Here is a 17,171-nt window from a genome sequence, read left to right on the forward strand (position 1 = left end):
CATTAAAGAAAGTGGGAGGGGAGGGAAGGAAAAGAGAAGAAAAATGGAAGGAGGAAGGGAGGAAGAAAGAGAAGGAGGGACAGAGAGACCTATGGTTTCTCACAAAGAATCTTTTACCTCTTGAAGACCAGCGTTTTCCTAGGCTCTCAGAAACCCACACGTGTGTCCCCAGGTCTTGAGTGAAGTTTCTCATCATCCAAGATTTAGTCTCCTTGAAAATATTCTTATTTTTCTAAACCAGGATGAACAATGGGCCACAGCAGAGCCCTGCACCTCCACCAGGTGTAATAGGCAAAAAGAGACAACCATTTGTACACAGATGATCTGTAAGATCAAACCATACCTTCTGAGTTCAAGCACAAACATCCATTCTGGCTGTTCGAGAGATGGAGAGGTGAGAGATGCAGGTGTCTAGAGGGCTGGGAAGCTACTTTCCTGAGCAAGATTAATCACATGATATTATAGAGCGTTAAAAACAAGAGACCAAGAACATGATTTCCCATGAGTATGACTATGGTCTTTGAAATGATCCATTTAATTTTCCAAAGCAAACTGAAGTGAATGAAAATTTAACTGTGTTCTCTAAATTTAATTGAAGGCTTCAGGGTGTCAAACTATCAAACAGAAATCTCTCCTAAGAGTGATTGCTTCCTGTTTCACGAATTAGGAGATCCAAGCTTACAAATCAGGGATATGCCAGCCATTCCCTGACGTGACAAAAATAGAAAACTGATCAGTGCTCAGAACTGGCCTACATTTACTGCAAAACATCGTCTAGGACTTACTAATCCTGGAAATTATAAGAAGTTATGATAGTGAAATGCATTCCCAGGAAAAAACTGTGGAAAAGAGTAACTATTTTCTTAACAAGTAAGGTTTAATGAGACCACTACATTAACATTAGTAATGCTTTTTCATTTGTATCCTACAACTGCAATTTTAATTTCTAGGCTTTCCCCCCCCTTTCCTGGGAAAGTGATATCCTAGTAACTAAGAATTTGGATGTTTTACTAGAAGGAAAGAAAAAGAAAGAAAGAAAGAAAAAGAGAGAGAAAATCAATACTAAAACTATCAACTACACTTCTCAGGATCAAATAACATCCTTTAATAGAAAGCTAAGCGAAAACGGATGTATCCATTAGGGCGAGGGAAACCCAATGTAAATTGGGAGCAGTACGCGTATAATGGATTCATTTCTCCTGGCAACCTGTGTCCATAGCTGCCTGATTCTGCGAACACGGGTGTGGGGAGAGCTCTCTGGGGAATTATTATGACATAGCTATTTGAGCTTTGCTTTCTGTGTTTTTAAATTGTTTGTTATTCTAACTCAACCTAAGACCCTTTTTAGCGTTGTACATCCTGTGACTTTTTTTCTATCTTTATTTGTGTAACTCCGTGATTTCCATGACACACCTTTCCCCCGACACGGCCCATGGAGTTGAAGATTAATCGACCATTGTGTGAGTGCGTCTGAAGGAGCCAGGGCCCAGGGAGGGTCTTTACTTCATGTACATTTCTGTATCATCTCCAGAGTCTTTCAGAGAAGTCTTCTAATTTAAACCTCACAACTGCGCTCTTTCACAGGAATGGTCAGAAGTCCCTATTTTAGAGTGGGAGAAAACGAGGGTCTTACAGGGTGCCTGGCTTGCTCAGGGTCACAGAGCAGCTGGGAGCATGCTGCTTTCTGATCTTTTGTCCTGCACAGAGTGTGGTGCGCCATAGAATAGGAGCTGTGCCAGCATCTAAGGAAAGTGAGTAAAGCCCCGCTTCACCTGGGTAGGTAGGACGGAGGAGAAAATCAGTGTGGCCAGACATCCTCTCCTTTTACTCACCTCCTGTGACAGATGGGCACAGCTAACACAGAGCACGGAAGCAATATCCGGGCACTTGCAGGGAAGGGGCTGTCCATGCAGATGAGAGCGGCCTCATCCTTTAGTTGCGTTCCCTGCTGCAGACCCACCTGCCACTCCATCTGCCTTCCCGGGGGGCTGGCCGGTCCCCGGAGTCTCACACACACAGGAGCACCAGCTGCCCCTTTTCCCTCTGGATTTGTGGTCACTGTTAACTCTCAGCCAGCACTTGACCTTACTTTGAGCAAGATCCCCAAACTTCCCACCTCTGAATTTTCTCATATATAAACTGGGTGAAATAATATCATCGCAGGCCCAATGATATTTGAGGATAACTTTTTATGTTCTTTGGACAGAGTCTCGCTTTGTCACCCTTGGTAGAATGCCATGGTATCACAGCTCACAGCAACCTCAAACTCTTGGACTTCTCTTGCCTCATCCTCCCTAGGAGTAGCTGGTACTAACAGGTGCCTGTCACCACACCTGGCTATTTTTTTGTTGCAGTTGTCATTGTTGTTTAACTGGCCCAGGCCAGTTTTGAACCTGCCAGCCTCGGTGTATGTGGCGGGTGCTCTCCCCACTGAGCCCAGGAGCTTGCCATTGAGGACAACCTTGTTTGGGGCCTTTGCCTAACACGGGGTAAAGAAGCCCCGTCTGTGAAGAATTCATGATCTAATTCTTTGCAATTCAATTTTTTTGTTTGTTTGTTTGTTTTGTTTTTTCAGAGTGAGCGAGAACACACAATTGTCAGAACCACCGCTAATTAGAAGACTGGCTTTATGTTTTTGCCAGTCTGCGGCATCATTATCCGTCACCTGCTCCCCACTACTCTAACCCCCTCAATTCCTAGATATCATGTTTGAAACATACCAAACAGAACACACCATTCCTTCTTCCTCTGGTTTAAGAAAAAGTGAGGGAGTTTAATCTCTTTTTATCTGATAAGCCTCTGGAAATTTACTCTGGTTTCTGAGAAGGAAGCAGCTGATGGCCCCCAAATCAATTCTCTTCACCCACCCCTCATTCGCTCAGTGTATAGGGCTATAAATCCTCCCAAGAAAAAGTACCTTTTAGTGAGTGTTTTCCTTCCAGAGCTCTTTATGGGGTTCCTATTTTCTGCTTCCTCTAGCATTCATGGAGGTTGTGCCCCATTTTCCCAGCTCTGGGCTTCATTCCTAACATCTTGATTGCCCAGCCCCAGGCGGAAAGGTCGGCATTCCTGTGAAGGAAATGCCCATGGTGGGGGAGCTGCCTAACTGAGTTTCCAGGGCTCAGAGCCCGGGCTGTGAGCCACAGACCATGCCTCCGTTTCTTCTTAGTGAGCGACTGACTGGGACCTTAGCTATGCTCTCCTTTCCAGTTAGGAATCTGTGATGCTGAAACCATCCGAGAGTCTGAGGTTCAGGAATGCTCAGCAGGGGAGCAGGCCAAAGCTTGGGGTTGGGCTTTCTGCATAAGCATTCTGAACATGAGCTTGGCATTCCTGCTCACGCCTGTTCTGGTGTCTGGCTTTGATTCTCTGATCCAGTCCAGCAGGTGTAAGAGAGATAGAATTGGGTGGTTGTCCACTCATCAGCCACGAGTCTGGCCTGACCCTTTTTATCTACATTCCTTTAAAGCAAACGGATTTCAGTGTGGGTGGGCAAGGATTCTTTTGAATTGACCTAGAAAAATCAGTATATAGCATGCAATGGGAGCCCAGCAGATGCTCTGTCCGATTGAATTTCTGATCGGCATTCACTGTGGCACTCTGAGATTGAGGAGGTGGCAGTCTACATGTGGGGGCTGCCTCACTGCCCCCAATATCTCCTCAATGGCCTGGCATTGGTCACCACTCAGAATAAGGCATGGGCATTCCTAGGTAAAATGTTACCTGGCAGTGGTATACATTAAGCTATTGTTCCCCAAATGCCTCAGATGGATAACTATCACATGGCTGAGCCTGTGAGAAGGGAATACAAGGCTTGTCAATGCAGCAATCACGGGTGATAGAGAGAATGATGGTCTGGGGGAGGGCTGACGCCAGCACACCATGGAGGCAGCCTGAGGTCAGTGGTCACTGATGAAAATTAGCTCATTCTTCTTTGTGCCCACTAAAAAAACAATGTAACCGTAGCTACCCAGGCTATCAGTGTCTCATGTGGGGCAAGATGTATTTAGGTAAGGGGGTTACTGGTATTAACCCCAAGCCGAACTGCACCCACTCTGCATAAGCCCCATGTGAAGTGCCCGGGATTCATCTGTCCCCAAACAAACTTTGCAGGCAGTTTCACGCTCTCATTGTTGAGAATCTTGCCATAAGACACACTCTGGCTTTTAAAAAATTCATATTTGTATAAAAATCAAGTCTCCATTGAGCATTTTACTTCCTTTTGACACTTTTATATTAAAAAATAGATTATTAAGAGTTACAAACTTAGGTGCCTTTTAGAGGAGAAGAAGGTAACATGAATGGAAAAGCAGGCCAGGCCGGGTAGCAGAAAGATATGGACAGAAGCATAAGTACAAAACGTAGTTTGCTTTTGTCTGAATTCTCCTCTAAGCACAGCAACAGACAAACGGCAGCTGAAACCAGGTTTGCAGTGGGGGAGGCGAAGGAAATGTCAGGCCTGCAGGAGCCGGAGGGGGCATCCTCCACCCACCTCACCACACTGCTCAGCTCTCTATGCAGATTCTGGGTTGCTGAGTTTCTGCTTTGTCCAGAGAAGCTGCAAATCCAGACTTTAATGTGATATCACTTGATTTTTAAAAAAAAAAATTTAATTGTTATAAAAAACACAGCATAGATTTTACCATCTTAGCTATTTCTAATTGTACAGTTCAGTAGCATTAAGTCTATTCACACTGTTGTGCAACCAACTTACAGAAGTTTTCATCTTACAAAACCCAAACTCTGTACCCATTAAACAAAAACTCCCCACTTCCCTCTCCCTCCAGCCCCTTTTACCCTCATCCTGCTTTCTGTTTCTACTTTTGTTTCTTTTCTTTCTTTCTTTCTTTTTTTTTTGAGACAGAGTCTCATTATGTCACCCTGGGTAGAGTGCCGTGGAGTCACAGCTCACAGCAACCTCCAACTCTTGGGCTTAAATAATTCTCTTGACTATTTTTTGGTTGTAGTTGTCATTGTTGTTTAGCAGGCCTGGGCTGGGTTCGTACTCACCAGCCTGTGTGTATGTGGCCAAAGCCCTAGCCATGAGTGCTGAGCCTTACGCTCTATTTCTATAATTTGACTACCCTGGGTACTTCCTATAAGTGGGATCACACAGTATTACAGAACTGTCTTTTTGTGCTGTCTTATTTCACTTCACATACGGTCCCTAAGCTTCATCCATATTGTGTAGCATGTGTCAGGATTTCTTTCCTTTTTAAAGGTTAAAAATATTCCACTGTGTGTATGAGCCATATTTTATTTATCCATTTCTCCATGGATGGACTCTGGAGTTTCTTCTACTTTGGCTGTTGCGAATACTGTGGCTGTGAACATTGGTGTGCAAACAAATGCATTAGTTCCTGCCTTTAATTCTTTTGAGTACATACTCAGAAGTGGAATTTCTGGATCATATGGTACCTTTGTTCAATTGTTTGAGGACCCTCTATACTATGTTCTATAGCATCTGCTATGGACGGTTTTACATTTTGACCACCAGAGCACAAGAGTCCCAATTTTACCACATCCTCACTCCTGGATTTTTAATGCTTTCATGTTTTTTTCAAAATGTTGCACAGATGCACGATTCAGGTCAGGTAAACACTGTCTGTAACCTGGAACTGTCCTGTGCACAGTGACAGGTGGCCACAAGCCCCTGACAGAATGCATGCTCCGTAATCCCCATCAACAAGAAATGCTTCTAGATGGCATGAGTTGTCAAGAGTGATGTCTGCACAGCACGCAGCTCTGGGCTCAAGGCCCTTCCTTCCCCCTGCTCTTTTGTGCAGTGAGGTAATACCCTCCCATCATTAACTTTTCCTGTTAAAGGACATTTCATAGTAACAGAAAAAAAATTGGAGGGAAAAAATATTTTGTGTTTCTGAGTGAGTCTGGTTCATGAATACCCAGAAAATCCTGGTCAAGCTTCCCTAAGAAAAGTAGATTTTCTTCTGAGCAGAAGTGTATCACCCCCTTCCAGTGGGTCCTTGGTACATCCTGACTGAATTGCCTCTGACAGCCGAGACAGAGGGAAATGCCCCCCCAGTCAACTTACCATTTTCATTTGTGACTCAAAGTCATATCGATCTAATCATCTGTAGCCTCATAGGGACAGAGCACAGTGTTGAATGACGGTTGTATGTTTGTTTTGTCACCTAAGGAAAATGTGTGAAATTTAGAAATACAGCAGAGTGCTGCATAACCACCTTGTGGTCAGTGATGAACTTCAAGTACGACGACGTCCCGTAAGATTGTAATGAAGCTGCCCTAACAGGTGTACCTTTTTTTACAATCTCTTATACTATACTTTTACATTGCCTTTTACTATGTTTAGATCTAGAAAGTCTTACCACTCGGTTACATTTGCCCACAGTACTCAGTGCAGTGTCATGTTATTCAGGTTCATAGCCCAGGAGAATCAGGCTCTACCATGGAGCCTGGGTGTGTAGTGGGCTAAGATGTTCCCAGGATGACGAAGTCCCCTAATTTGTTAGAAAGTGTATCCATTGTTAACACATGTAACATGGAGGGAACAATCCTTTGCCTTCTTGAACACTGCAGACTACTCTGGAACGCAGGGCAGGCTCAAATGCAGACGGAGAAGATCGGTGTTTGTAACTCTCTGCCTTTGTTCAGCTTCATGGGACATCAGTATTCCCAAGAAAGAGGACTTCCTGTGACAATGGACAGCCTGCATTTAGAAAACTATTTGAAGAGACACACATATACAGTTCCATTTGGGGAATGCTATAGGAAAACTGTCTGCTTTTGATTTGATGGGCTGTGCTTCTAGAAAGGAGGTTTCTAGATCTTTAACTCTTCCTTCTATGATGAGGTATTTGTGTATGAAGTTGGGCCTCTGGAGATCCACTGGACAGTGTCATAGATGGCCATGATTACAAGACACCACAGGAATTAAATCATTTAAATAATGTCTAAGTCTGTAAAGATGAGATTGCAGATGTGACTGCATTTCCTTACTGGGGTCAGTGCTGTTGTGTACAGCTTGCCTTAAGCAGCCCCCAGGTGATTCTGCATGGCCAAGGGGTCTCTCCACTGTTGTAAGAAAGAAAGGGCAGGAGGGAAAGAGAAAGGGGGAGGGTGGGCAGGCAAGGAGGAAAGAAGGAAAGACGTAATGTAAGTGAGGAATGTGTAAAGTGCTTTCTGTGTCTTACTTTTTTTTTTTTTCTGTCCAGGTTTTGAACCTGGGATATGTGTAGTACTTTATTCAGTCTAAGTAGGCTCTCATCTTTATTTTATAAAAGAAAAAACTAAGGCTCAGAGAGGTTAAGTAACTTGTCCAAGTCATATAGCCAGCAAGTGGCTGGTCTGAGAAGTGAGACTAGGTTAACCCTCTTTGCATAGAACTTCCCTGCTGAGATGGTAGTTTGCAGGTTCTTAGTTTATATAAACAAGACCAAGGCAGTGGTGTCATCATCTAAAGATACTCAAGATAATCTCTACTCCTGTCCCCTCTCTGGTGCTGGCTTTTCTTCTCTGGAAAATAACATCAGTCCATATTGTTGGCAGGAAACCCTAATAACTGCAGGGCAGCGTGAGGGTGTAGGAGAAGCAAACCCAAACGATTTAAGCTCAAATTTTGAAGGCTACAGGGTATCAACAACTAAAACATTTTAAGTGGAAGATAGATTTTAATCTCTAGTACAGAAAAGCATACAAATGTCCGCACATTGCAAAAGCAGTGCCAGTAGCTTGCTAGCTACCAGCAGTTTCCCAGAGATTCTACACTTCTGGAGAAATATCTTACCCGACTTGTTTCACCTTTGAGATATTTGAGAACAGCTGTCATGGAATTTTCCTCTAGATTAGAAAGTGCTTCTGAAAAAAAAGAGGCTATAAAACGGACCCTGATGGTCTGTTCCCGCAGGCAGAATTCACTCCTACTGAATGGTTAGAAAAGTATCAGTGACACACCCAGGTCACATGTTTTCTGTGTGTGCTTGCAGGTTTCTTAGGATTAGTGAGGGCGAAGTGGCTATGGTGAGGAAAAGAAGAGTTTAATCTGTACGAATAGGCACCAGATTCTGTCACGATGATGTTTATTCCACTTCAGTTTCAAGGACATTGAGGAATCTAACCCCTTACCGGTAGAATCTAGTAATTTCAAAAAGCCCAATTTCCCTTCATGTCTCAAGTACTCCTTCACAGAACACTCCATACTGAAGTTTTTTCCCACTGTGGCTAGTATACTTTCATGGCCCTGCTTAACTTCCCAGCAGAGAGCAAGGTGACAGAGTGAGTGAGGCGTGGTCCCAAAGCCGTCAGGACGTGGGGTAATTTTATTGCTCTTGACCTCCCATCCCCAGACATACGTTTAGGGTAACATCTGATGAAGTGCAAGCCAAGAACTTACTTTTCTGTCAAAACTATTAGTGAGTGGTAACAAAACGACATCCTTAACAAAGTTCTGCTTTGTCTGTGCCAGATACCGTCCATTCAGCTTCATGGGCTTCATAAAATCGCCTGGGGCTTCTGAGCTGAATGCGCCTGGCTACCTCATTGCTTTGAAATCAGTGGCATTCTAATTTGTTGCAATAGTGTTACCGGCAACATCCTCAGAATGTGTCTGCTCATTTATCCTCCGTTCTCCTGGGAGGAACTGTTTGTCATGGTACCTTTAAAAAGAAAGAGTTTGAGTTTATAAAATTAAACTGTATTTCAGCAAGACTTCCTTTTATGATTGTCCCTCATTCCATTAAGTTATTTTTAAAACCCATAACAACATGAATAAAATATTACTTATTCAGATTAGGTTAATAATTAATTCAGAATCATAATTTGTGTCTGTCAGGTATTTATAAAACATAGTTATCTCTTTAGAAATAGTTGGTATTAGATTTGATTTGATATAGATGTTCTCATTTGATTGTATTAACTAGAGAAAAAAATTCCTTCTTGATTTGCCCCAAACAAGCCGCAGTTTTTTAAAAATTATACTAAGGGTATATAACCTTGGTAATATATATACACACATATATATATATATATATATACACACATATAATAAATATAAACTTCTTACTTTAGCAGTGGAGGGATTACTTTAATAGGCCCCGAAATGTCACATGGTATAGCAAGTCAGTTAAATTAGGGATTTGTTTTTATTTTGAAAGCTTCTGTCAACCCAAATTTCCGTTAGTGTCAGTGAGACGTTTCTGTATAAGTGGATTTTTTGTAAAAAGTAGGCTGGATTCTTTTCCCCAAGAGCTTCCCTCCACTGCATGTACTACTTTTGCTTCTTTGTGTATCGTGAGTGTGAATTATTTTCATGGCTCTTGGCCACAGCCAAGATAACCTGAGTTTTCTTCCCATCCCCAATAATACAGGGTGTCCCAACAGTCACTAGACATAGGCACATGGGAAATTATAGCTAAATGTACCTTTAATTACGAAATATTCATTACAAAATTTTACAAAATATGCTTTACCTGTTGGCCACCTCCTTGTAAAATTTTGTAATGATTATTTTATACATAAAAGGACATATAGCTACGATTTCCCATTTTCCTTATGCATGGCAACTGTTGGGACAGCCTGTAAGTATGCCCCATATAATGATAATAATAACTATTATTATTATTATCCTTTCTTCTCAGTAAAAAAGTGACTGGGCCAATCTAAAAAGGACCAGCTTCCTTCTCTGATTCTCTTTTTTCTCCTGTTGCAGATTGGATTTGAAACCCCTCCCCTCCAGGGACAGGCTGCAGCTTCTGGGAGTGGGAATGGAGCTGACTCTGAGCCAGCTCGCCATGTCTTCTCCTTTTCCTGGTTGAACTCCCTAAATGAATGACATTCATTCCAACTGCTGCTGCTGTGCCTGCCCGGCTGAGATGCGCACAGGCAGCGGGGAACCTAGGTGGATTACTATGATACAGATAATGAAAGGGACCGCTGAACAGGATTTCTGCAGGAAAAAAAACAACAACAACAACTGTAATTCCAGATGACTTATCAAACACATTGGGGAAAAAGAATACTCTGAGAAAATAGTTGCAGAAAACACTGGAAAAAAGAAACTTGATCTTTTTCAAATCTTTTATTGTGTGGGAAACATGAAGGCTATGTAGGTGTGGTACATGTGTGTGTCATAAAAAGTAGCAAGTGTTGAAAAAAGTGGGCACTACACTTTCGTCCTAACAGGCACCGGCTTTTGTTATTATATCATAGTAGCTCTTATGTACCTTCTCCTCTTTAATAATGCAGGTGGTCAGTGAAATTCAGTGTCCATTCGGACGGGACTGATTTAGCAATATATAGACAAAAGGTAAATCATTGACCAAAGCTATGAAATGGTTCACAAAGGTTTCCTCTTTTTCCATAATAGATGTCATGGGATAGTAAATCCAGAAATGTTCTTTGAATCCGGTGACACTTTCACAGTCCAGAGGCTGACAGCCTAGGACATCTCTTATAACATCTTCCTAATCTTAGTTTTAGGTAACATTAGGCACTTTAATTTAAAAAGGCCTTTCAGCGGGAACTGTCTGCTTTCTCATGTGTCTACTGTGGCACCAATCTGGTAAATTATAGAAAAAGTGCATGTATTTAAATATATGTACACACATATCACACATTAAAATATATAGAGATGTATTTTAAACCGTGTTTTATTTGTCTCACCTTAATACCCCCTTCAGAATATAAGTGTAACTTTACTGTTTATGAACTCTTTAATAAATGCTGTTTTTAAAAACTTAGTCTTGGCAGCACCTGTGGCTCAGTGGGTAGAGCGCCAGCCCCATATACTGAGGATGGTGGGTTTGAACCTGGCCTCAGCCAAACTGCAACAAAAAACTCGCCAGGTGTTGTGGTGGTGCCTGTAGTCCCAGATACTTGGGAGGCTGAGGCAAGAGAATTGCCTAAGCCCAAGACCTGGAGGTTGCTGTGAGCTATGACACCACAGTACTCCACCGAGTGCAACAAAGTAAGACTCTGTCTCAAAATTAATTAATTAATTAATTAACTTAGTCTTATGATTTACTCTGTGTTTCATATTATCTTATTAATCTATTAGATAAGTGTATTTCAAGGGTCCCAGGGGAAGAAGCCTCTTTATTACAGACAAATTGATTTTGAAGTATTAAAAATTTGATTGAATTTTTAAGCTATAACTAAATTAGCACAAGCAAAATGCATTGTAAAACTAATTAGACATGCTGTTCAGTTTTAGAAGTGAATAAAAATAGTTCATATTGCCAAAAATCAAAATGATTAGAATTGGCATAGGCATAAATGTGGAGAGTATTTGGGCAGTTATTAAGGTAAAAGTGTTCTTTATAAGAATATTTTTTCCCAAGTGCCATAACAATTAAATTTCAATGTCCTAAGTGGAGATGCTATCAAGTTTTCTTATTAGAAGTAATCATTGGAAAATAGCTTAGAAATGGTACCAAAGTAATAGTTTGGTAAAGTGAGCCTTTCTTATAGGAAAAAAAATGTAGTATTTTGGTCATATAGTTTAGAAGACCCTTCTCTTTTGCTTTCATCTCTCCCTACTCTCCTCAATTATTTCACATCTTATAATCAATCAAGGTTAAATGTTATTATCATTATAAATTGATCTTTCCTTTGTAGAATTAGACCTGGAAGCAACTCAGATTATTTAACTCAACCTCAGAGTAGTTGTCTGAGGCACAGAGAGGAGCCCAGGGTGATCGATTGCACAATCCATGTAAGCAGCTGACATGTTTGTATTTTCAGTAGAAGATAAACTGCAGGAAGTTTTGTTTTGCCTGTTCCTTGTTGTAAAGGCAATTTGGAAGAAGCTAAGAACTGAGAGTATTTGCAATGTATGAACACTGAACAAGAAAAATAAAGTCACAATTACCTTTGCCACTTTTATTAAAAATATAAATATTCAGCATTCTCTTACACAACCAAACTGACCAAGGATTGGAAAGATGTTTTATTACTGAAACGTTAACAAGAAAAAGTTGATTGAAAGAGCTTACAGATCTTGTCTTACCCACCCAAGAAAATGGCATTCTCTTTGACTCAAACCTTAGCAAAAACAGTTGGGTGACTTCTGTCTGCTTCTTCAAAACGTCTCCCCCCCAACCCATCTACATTCTCTTTAAAACACCAATAAAAGACACCTGCAAGTGGAAAGTAAAAGTAGACAATAGGAATAACATTGTGTTGTTACTGCACATGAATACACTTTGTGCATGCTAATTAAGGGGAATAGGCTCTCTTCCTGTACATCCTCTATGTTTCAAGCTATATAAAAATAAACAAATGGTATCAGAGCAGCGTTATGGTACAGAATAGTGTGATTTTTTTTTAATTTTTTTTTTTTTTGCTAAATACAGAATTTTTTTGGCCAAACGCACCTTTTCATTTTCCAATAATCTCCATCAGTTTCCTGTTGCTGTGAGCTTGCTGTGCTAACTGCTCCGCCCGGGCCATTTCCAAGACTTCCCGCAGAAGGTGGAAGGTGAGATCCAGGGAGATGGGCGGCTCCTCAGACCGCCTCTCCCTCTCGGGTGCCTCCTGGTGGCCGCCGAGGGCGCTGTCGGCGCCGCGCTCCGCGACACCCGCGGGGCTGTCGAGCGAGCGCCGAGGCAGCAGCAGCTGCTGCAGCAACACGCGGAAAAAGTTGGCTGCCGCCTGGTCCGGCGAGGGGCGGCTGCCGCTGGCTAGGAGCGAGGAGGCGGGCGACAGGGGAGCCGCGGGGCTCTTGTTGAGGTTGCCCAGGCGGAGGAAGTATTCCTCTCCCATGCGGAGCAGGACCGGCCGAGGCTGCGGCTGCTGGGGCTGCTCGGACTGAGGCGGCGGCGGCGGCGGCTGGAAGAAATCCAGGGGCTGGGGGGACTGCGGAGCCTCTCGGGCTCCGGGGCCTGGCCCCCTGCTGAGGAGGGCCCTGCATGGCGGACAGGGCAGGAGGGCCACCAGCAGCACGCCCGCGGACACGAGTAGCGGCAGCCGCATGTTAGGGGCGCTTGCTGCGGCACAGAGTGGGGCGGAGGGCGGAATGAGAAGGGAAGAGAGAAAGAAGAGTTGGTCAGAGTTCAGCTCCACTGGGAGGTGCTTTCGGGGTTTACCTACAGGACACCCACAGACATGCCAGGCTCTGGCCTCGCGGGTTCGGGTGGGCGCTGTCCGCGGTGCTGAAGCGCCTAGGGAGCGGGAAAAGGGACGGCTGCAGCGCTAGGCACCAAAGCTCACGCCCTCGCCAGGCAGAGAGTGGCCCTTCTTTGGCGACCCCGAAGGGACGGTCCCTGCGTCCTCTTCTTAAGTATCCCCAGAACTGATCCCCCCGAGCCTAGCCAAGAGCTCCAAATGTAAGATGTCGCTGGCGATGACCAACTCCCTTCCGGATATTTAAACATTTTCTACCAAATCGAGAACTGCCTCCGGCTCCCCTCCCTCCCTCCCTACCCTTGCTTCCTTCTCTGGGGGTCAGGATAGATCAGGGCAGGGGACGTCCTTTATACAACCAGCCAGGAGCAGCTTGGGGATCGGGTAACTAACTATAAGCAGCCGTCTAAGTTTGCTTTTGCTACATCCCAGCTACTATTGGAATCTTAAGGCACAGTCAGCGAACACACACGCACACACACGCCTGCCCCGGGCACCAGCCCACCGCGCGCACCACAAGTTGGCGGCGCCGTCCGTCAGGTGCTCCTACCTTCCCAGGCGCTGCGCAGGTGAGCCGGGGCTGCGCCTCTCTGCAGAGAAGTCTCTGGGGCTTTCTCTGGAGCTTTTCTTTCCTTCTCCTTCCTGTTCCCCGTCTCTTTTTTTCTCTCTCTCTCCTCTCTCCCTTCAGTCTCTCAAGAGACTTGGGCTCGGAGTTTTTCCACACCAGAGCCTGGAGTGGGATTTTATAGCGTCGACCCTCTTCAGAAAGCACGCAGCATTTGCCTAATAAGCTGACGCTCTCTTGACAGCTCGATTGCGTGCTGCCTCTGCTCCTGCATAAATCATAGGGCCCTGCCAAAGAGCGAGGGGCAGAGTTTTGCTATCTCAACACTGAATCTCACATCCAATTATATCAACAGATATTTATCGCCTTTTTGGTGACGTCAACGAGCCCTAAAATGGAAGGGCTTCTTATGACTTGTCCATTGACAAAAATTCTTGAATGAAATTTCCCAAGTGTGAAAACATACTGACCTCTTACTATGAAAGGCCAAAAGAGGGGTTGGAAAAAAGACAGCAAACGGCAGGAGCAAGGGGAAAGGAGAAGGGAGGGAGGCCTCCCAATGCAGTCCTGCCAGGAGAGCAGCAGCCAGGTGGAGGGAGTGGATCTCCTGTCCCTTCTAACATCTCTGACAAGTTGTCTCTGACAATCCCTGGGTGTCTGAAAATACCCCCTTCCTCAAGGCAAAGAGTCCCACCATCTTTCTGCCTGGAGAAGAATGAAGAATCAGGAGATGGGAGGGCAGGAGCATCCACCTTTTAAACTTATCTGCTTTTTCCTCCTGAGAGCAGATAAAGGAATTTTGAGTCCACAGAGGCAGGACCAATTAAGTCTCTTACAAAGCAGCTCAAGTTTTTCAAATGATGACGAGAGCTACTACCCCCAAGATAAAGGGGCACACAAATCCAGGTTAGGAGCACAGCAAAGATGTCAGGGTCTCTCAGAATCTCACTGTCCCTCCTTTGTTTCTCCCCTCAGAATTTGAAATTAACTGTGGACTTTTCTGTTCCCAAATTAAAGAGAGAGGGACAGTGAGATGTGCCTGAGTTAAACAATCTTTACTTAGCCTACTCGGTGCAAACCCAGGGAGAGAGGCATTCATTCTAACTTCCTATTCTATGTTTATGTTGGAACAGGCTTACGCTGCTTGATAACAGGGCTGAATTCATTCAGTTGCACATTTTTGTTGATGAATGTTGAGTCTGTAAAAGGGTAATCTCATTCATTTCACCCCCAAATACTACTAGCATCCATGATGGTATTCACATCAGGGGCACTTATCTTGCTATTTTTATCATTTCTATTCCCAAATTCAGATGTGCTCTAGGTGAGCCTGATAAATAAATAAATACTCTCAGGGACTCTCACAGAATGAAAGGCTAAGCCTATAAAACCACACCCAAATTTTGAGTTGATTTGACACTATCACATAGGTGGGAGGCAGTTACCTCTAATTCTGCAATTCAAAATTCATTTCCAAACTCTGGTATCTGTGATTCGATTCGGCTTCTAGAGAACCATCAGAGTTGTTTATCAGAAATTTCCCATTCCTTATTTCTGGTTACCTCTGCTTCTTTTGTAGCTAAAATGACAAATGATACCATGCATATTTCAATTCCTATTTTGGGTCGCTACCAATCCACAACTGCTCTTAGAAACAAAAGGAAAGCAGAGAGAGAATGCTGACAGTTTCCAGAGAAGCCAGCCCGTAGCTGGATCACTGCAGTATGTTATGTACTTCTGACATAGAGAACAGGAAAAGAAACGCGCCTACTGGGAAGGATATGAGTTCTTAATAGGAGATCATGATTATGAAAAATGGTTGAGCTTCTGAAGGAAAGCTGTGTCTACAGTGGTAGGGTAGCATATGGAGCTTTCGTTTTTATTGTTGTAGGCTTTTTTTTTAAAGTTGAAATACAACTTAAAATCAATATTTTACTTTACTTTCCTTTATGACCCTTTCTCCGTCTCTGTTAGCAGATTTCAGCTTGGATGTCAATCTGGAGGTGAAAAGTTGACTTGGAAGTAGAAATTTGCAATAAATGGACACAGAAGAGGAACCAGGACAGAGATATGACCTTGAGGTTAGCTGGGGAGCTCTAGAAGGTTTTTCCAGAGGAGACACACAAGCTTTGGGCTCTGACTAACCAAATCCCCTTTCAGATCTCCACCGCTGGGCCTTCTAAGGGTGTTAAGTGAGTGCAGCTCCTCATCACTGTTGAGTCCTTGCTGTGAGGTTCTCCTGGAGTAGGTCACTGGGGGGGCCAAAGTGGCTCCTTAATGCCAGAGGAAAAAGGGCTGCTCAGGGCAACCCCTTCTCACCACAATTTACCAGAAATTAGTAAATCATCTAATGCTCACATTAGAAATGACTTGAAACAATCACTTGGTTTAAATAAGGAACAGAGAAGTTAAGTGACGTACCTAGTCACCCCCAGCTAGTTAGTGGTGAAGTCAGAATTAGAACTCAGTTCTTTTGATTACCAGTCCATATGACTTGAATAATGTAGCATACCCTTTGAACTTTCTTTTCCAGCACATGAACAAATTGAGGTGAGAAAATGAATTTCGATAAAGCAACATATTCACACACCAATCTTGGTGTGCCTTTTCTTAGACTTTCCTTATACTGGTAAATCTCCTAAGGCATGAGAACACAGAGATTCTCTCTGCATGCTGATGTCCCTGACACCTGGTTTTAAGTCTCTGTGTGCACACGCAGCAATTTACCTTTCAGTTGAATCTTGTGATTATTACATGAGTTTTAAATGTATTACCAACTTAAAATGCATTAACTTGATTATTCTGCCTTAGCTGACTTTTGAAAAAAATAATCTTTTGGTAAAGTATAGAAGGTAAGAGAGGTTCTTGAAATTATGATATAAACTGTGATTAGAGAAATAACCTACTGCAAAGAACTTATATGTACAGTTAGTAAACTGAATACCCGGTCCATAAAAGTCACCACTGACAGATCTGATCTTACATGTGGGAGTAACTACTTGAACAAAGTCATTAGAGAACCAAATTCAACACTTTTAGAACTTAGAAACATAATCCAAGAGACATGGGCACACCATATCACGAGGTCCCCAAGCAACAGTTGCTGGTGTGGGTGTGGAGAGAAGGGAAGACTCACGCACTGTGGGTGGGACTGCAAACTAGTACAGCCTCTATGGAAAGAAGTATGAAGACTCCTCAAAGAGTTAAAAGCAGACCTACCGTTTGACCCCCAAATCCCACCACTAGGCATTTACCCAAATGAAAAAAAGACATTCTGCCACAAGAAACTTTGCACCCAAATATTCATAGCAGCTCAGTTCACAACTGCAGAGATGTAGAAACCCAAGAGATGGGCACCCAAGTGCCCATTAACACATGAAGAGACTAATAAACTCTGGTATATGTGTATCATGCAGTACTATTTAACCATAAAAATGGGATTTTTTTTTTTTTTGAGACAGGAGCCTCAAGCTGTCCCCCTGGGTAGAGTACTGTGGCATCACAGCTC

At 43.3% G+C, this 17,171-nt stretch overlaps 2 protein-coding genes across 5 annotated transcripts in view; one reads left to right on the plus strand and one right to left on the minus strand.

Annotated features, from left to right (window-relative positions):
* TRIM55 (tripartite motif containing 55) overlaps window positions 1–10,711 on the plus strand; it is a 43,736-nt gene extending 33,025 nt beyond the window's left edge. For 3 of the 4 annotated variants that reach the window (XM_003797237.3, XM_003797235.3, XM_012809811.2), the window contains one exon: window positions 9,686–10,711. In XM_003797237.3, the coding sequence (XP_003797285.1) occupies window positions 9,686–9,696 (11 nt within the window). In that variant the 3' untranslated portion in view covers window positions 9,697–10,711. The remainder of the gene's footprint in view (window positions 1–9,685) is intronic. The other variant, XM_003797236.2, reaches the window with a different exon arrangement.
* A 1,130-nt stretch (window positions 10,712–11,841) lies between these two features.
* On the minus strand, window positions 11,842–14,079 carry CRH (corticotropin releasing hormone). The gene is made up of 2 exons (XM_003797238.3): window positions 13,649–14,079; window positions 11,842–12,962 (listed from the first exon to the last, which is right to left on the minus strand). Exon 2 carries the CDS (start codon window positions 12,946–12,948, stop codon window positions 12,355–12,357), a length of 594 nt encoding a protein of 197 aa, XP_003797286.1. The 5' UTR covers window positions 12,949–12,962; window positions 13,649–14,079; the 3' UTR covers window positions 11,842–12,354.
* Window positions 14,080–17,171: the final 3,092 nt, after the last annotated feature.

The sequence above is a fragment of the Otolemur garnettii genome, unplaced genomic scaffold (genome assembly GCF_000181295.1).
Source record: "Otolemur garnettii isolate 467f Iridium unplaced genomic scaffold, OtoGar3 scaffold00113, whole genome shotgun sequence".
In the NCBI taxonomy this organism is placed as follows: domain Eukaryota; kingdom Metazoa; phylum Chordata; class Mammalia; order Primates; family Galagidae; genus Otolemur; species Otolemur garnettii.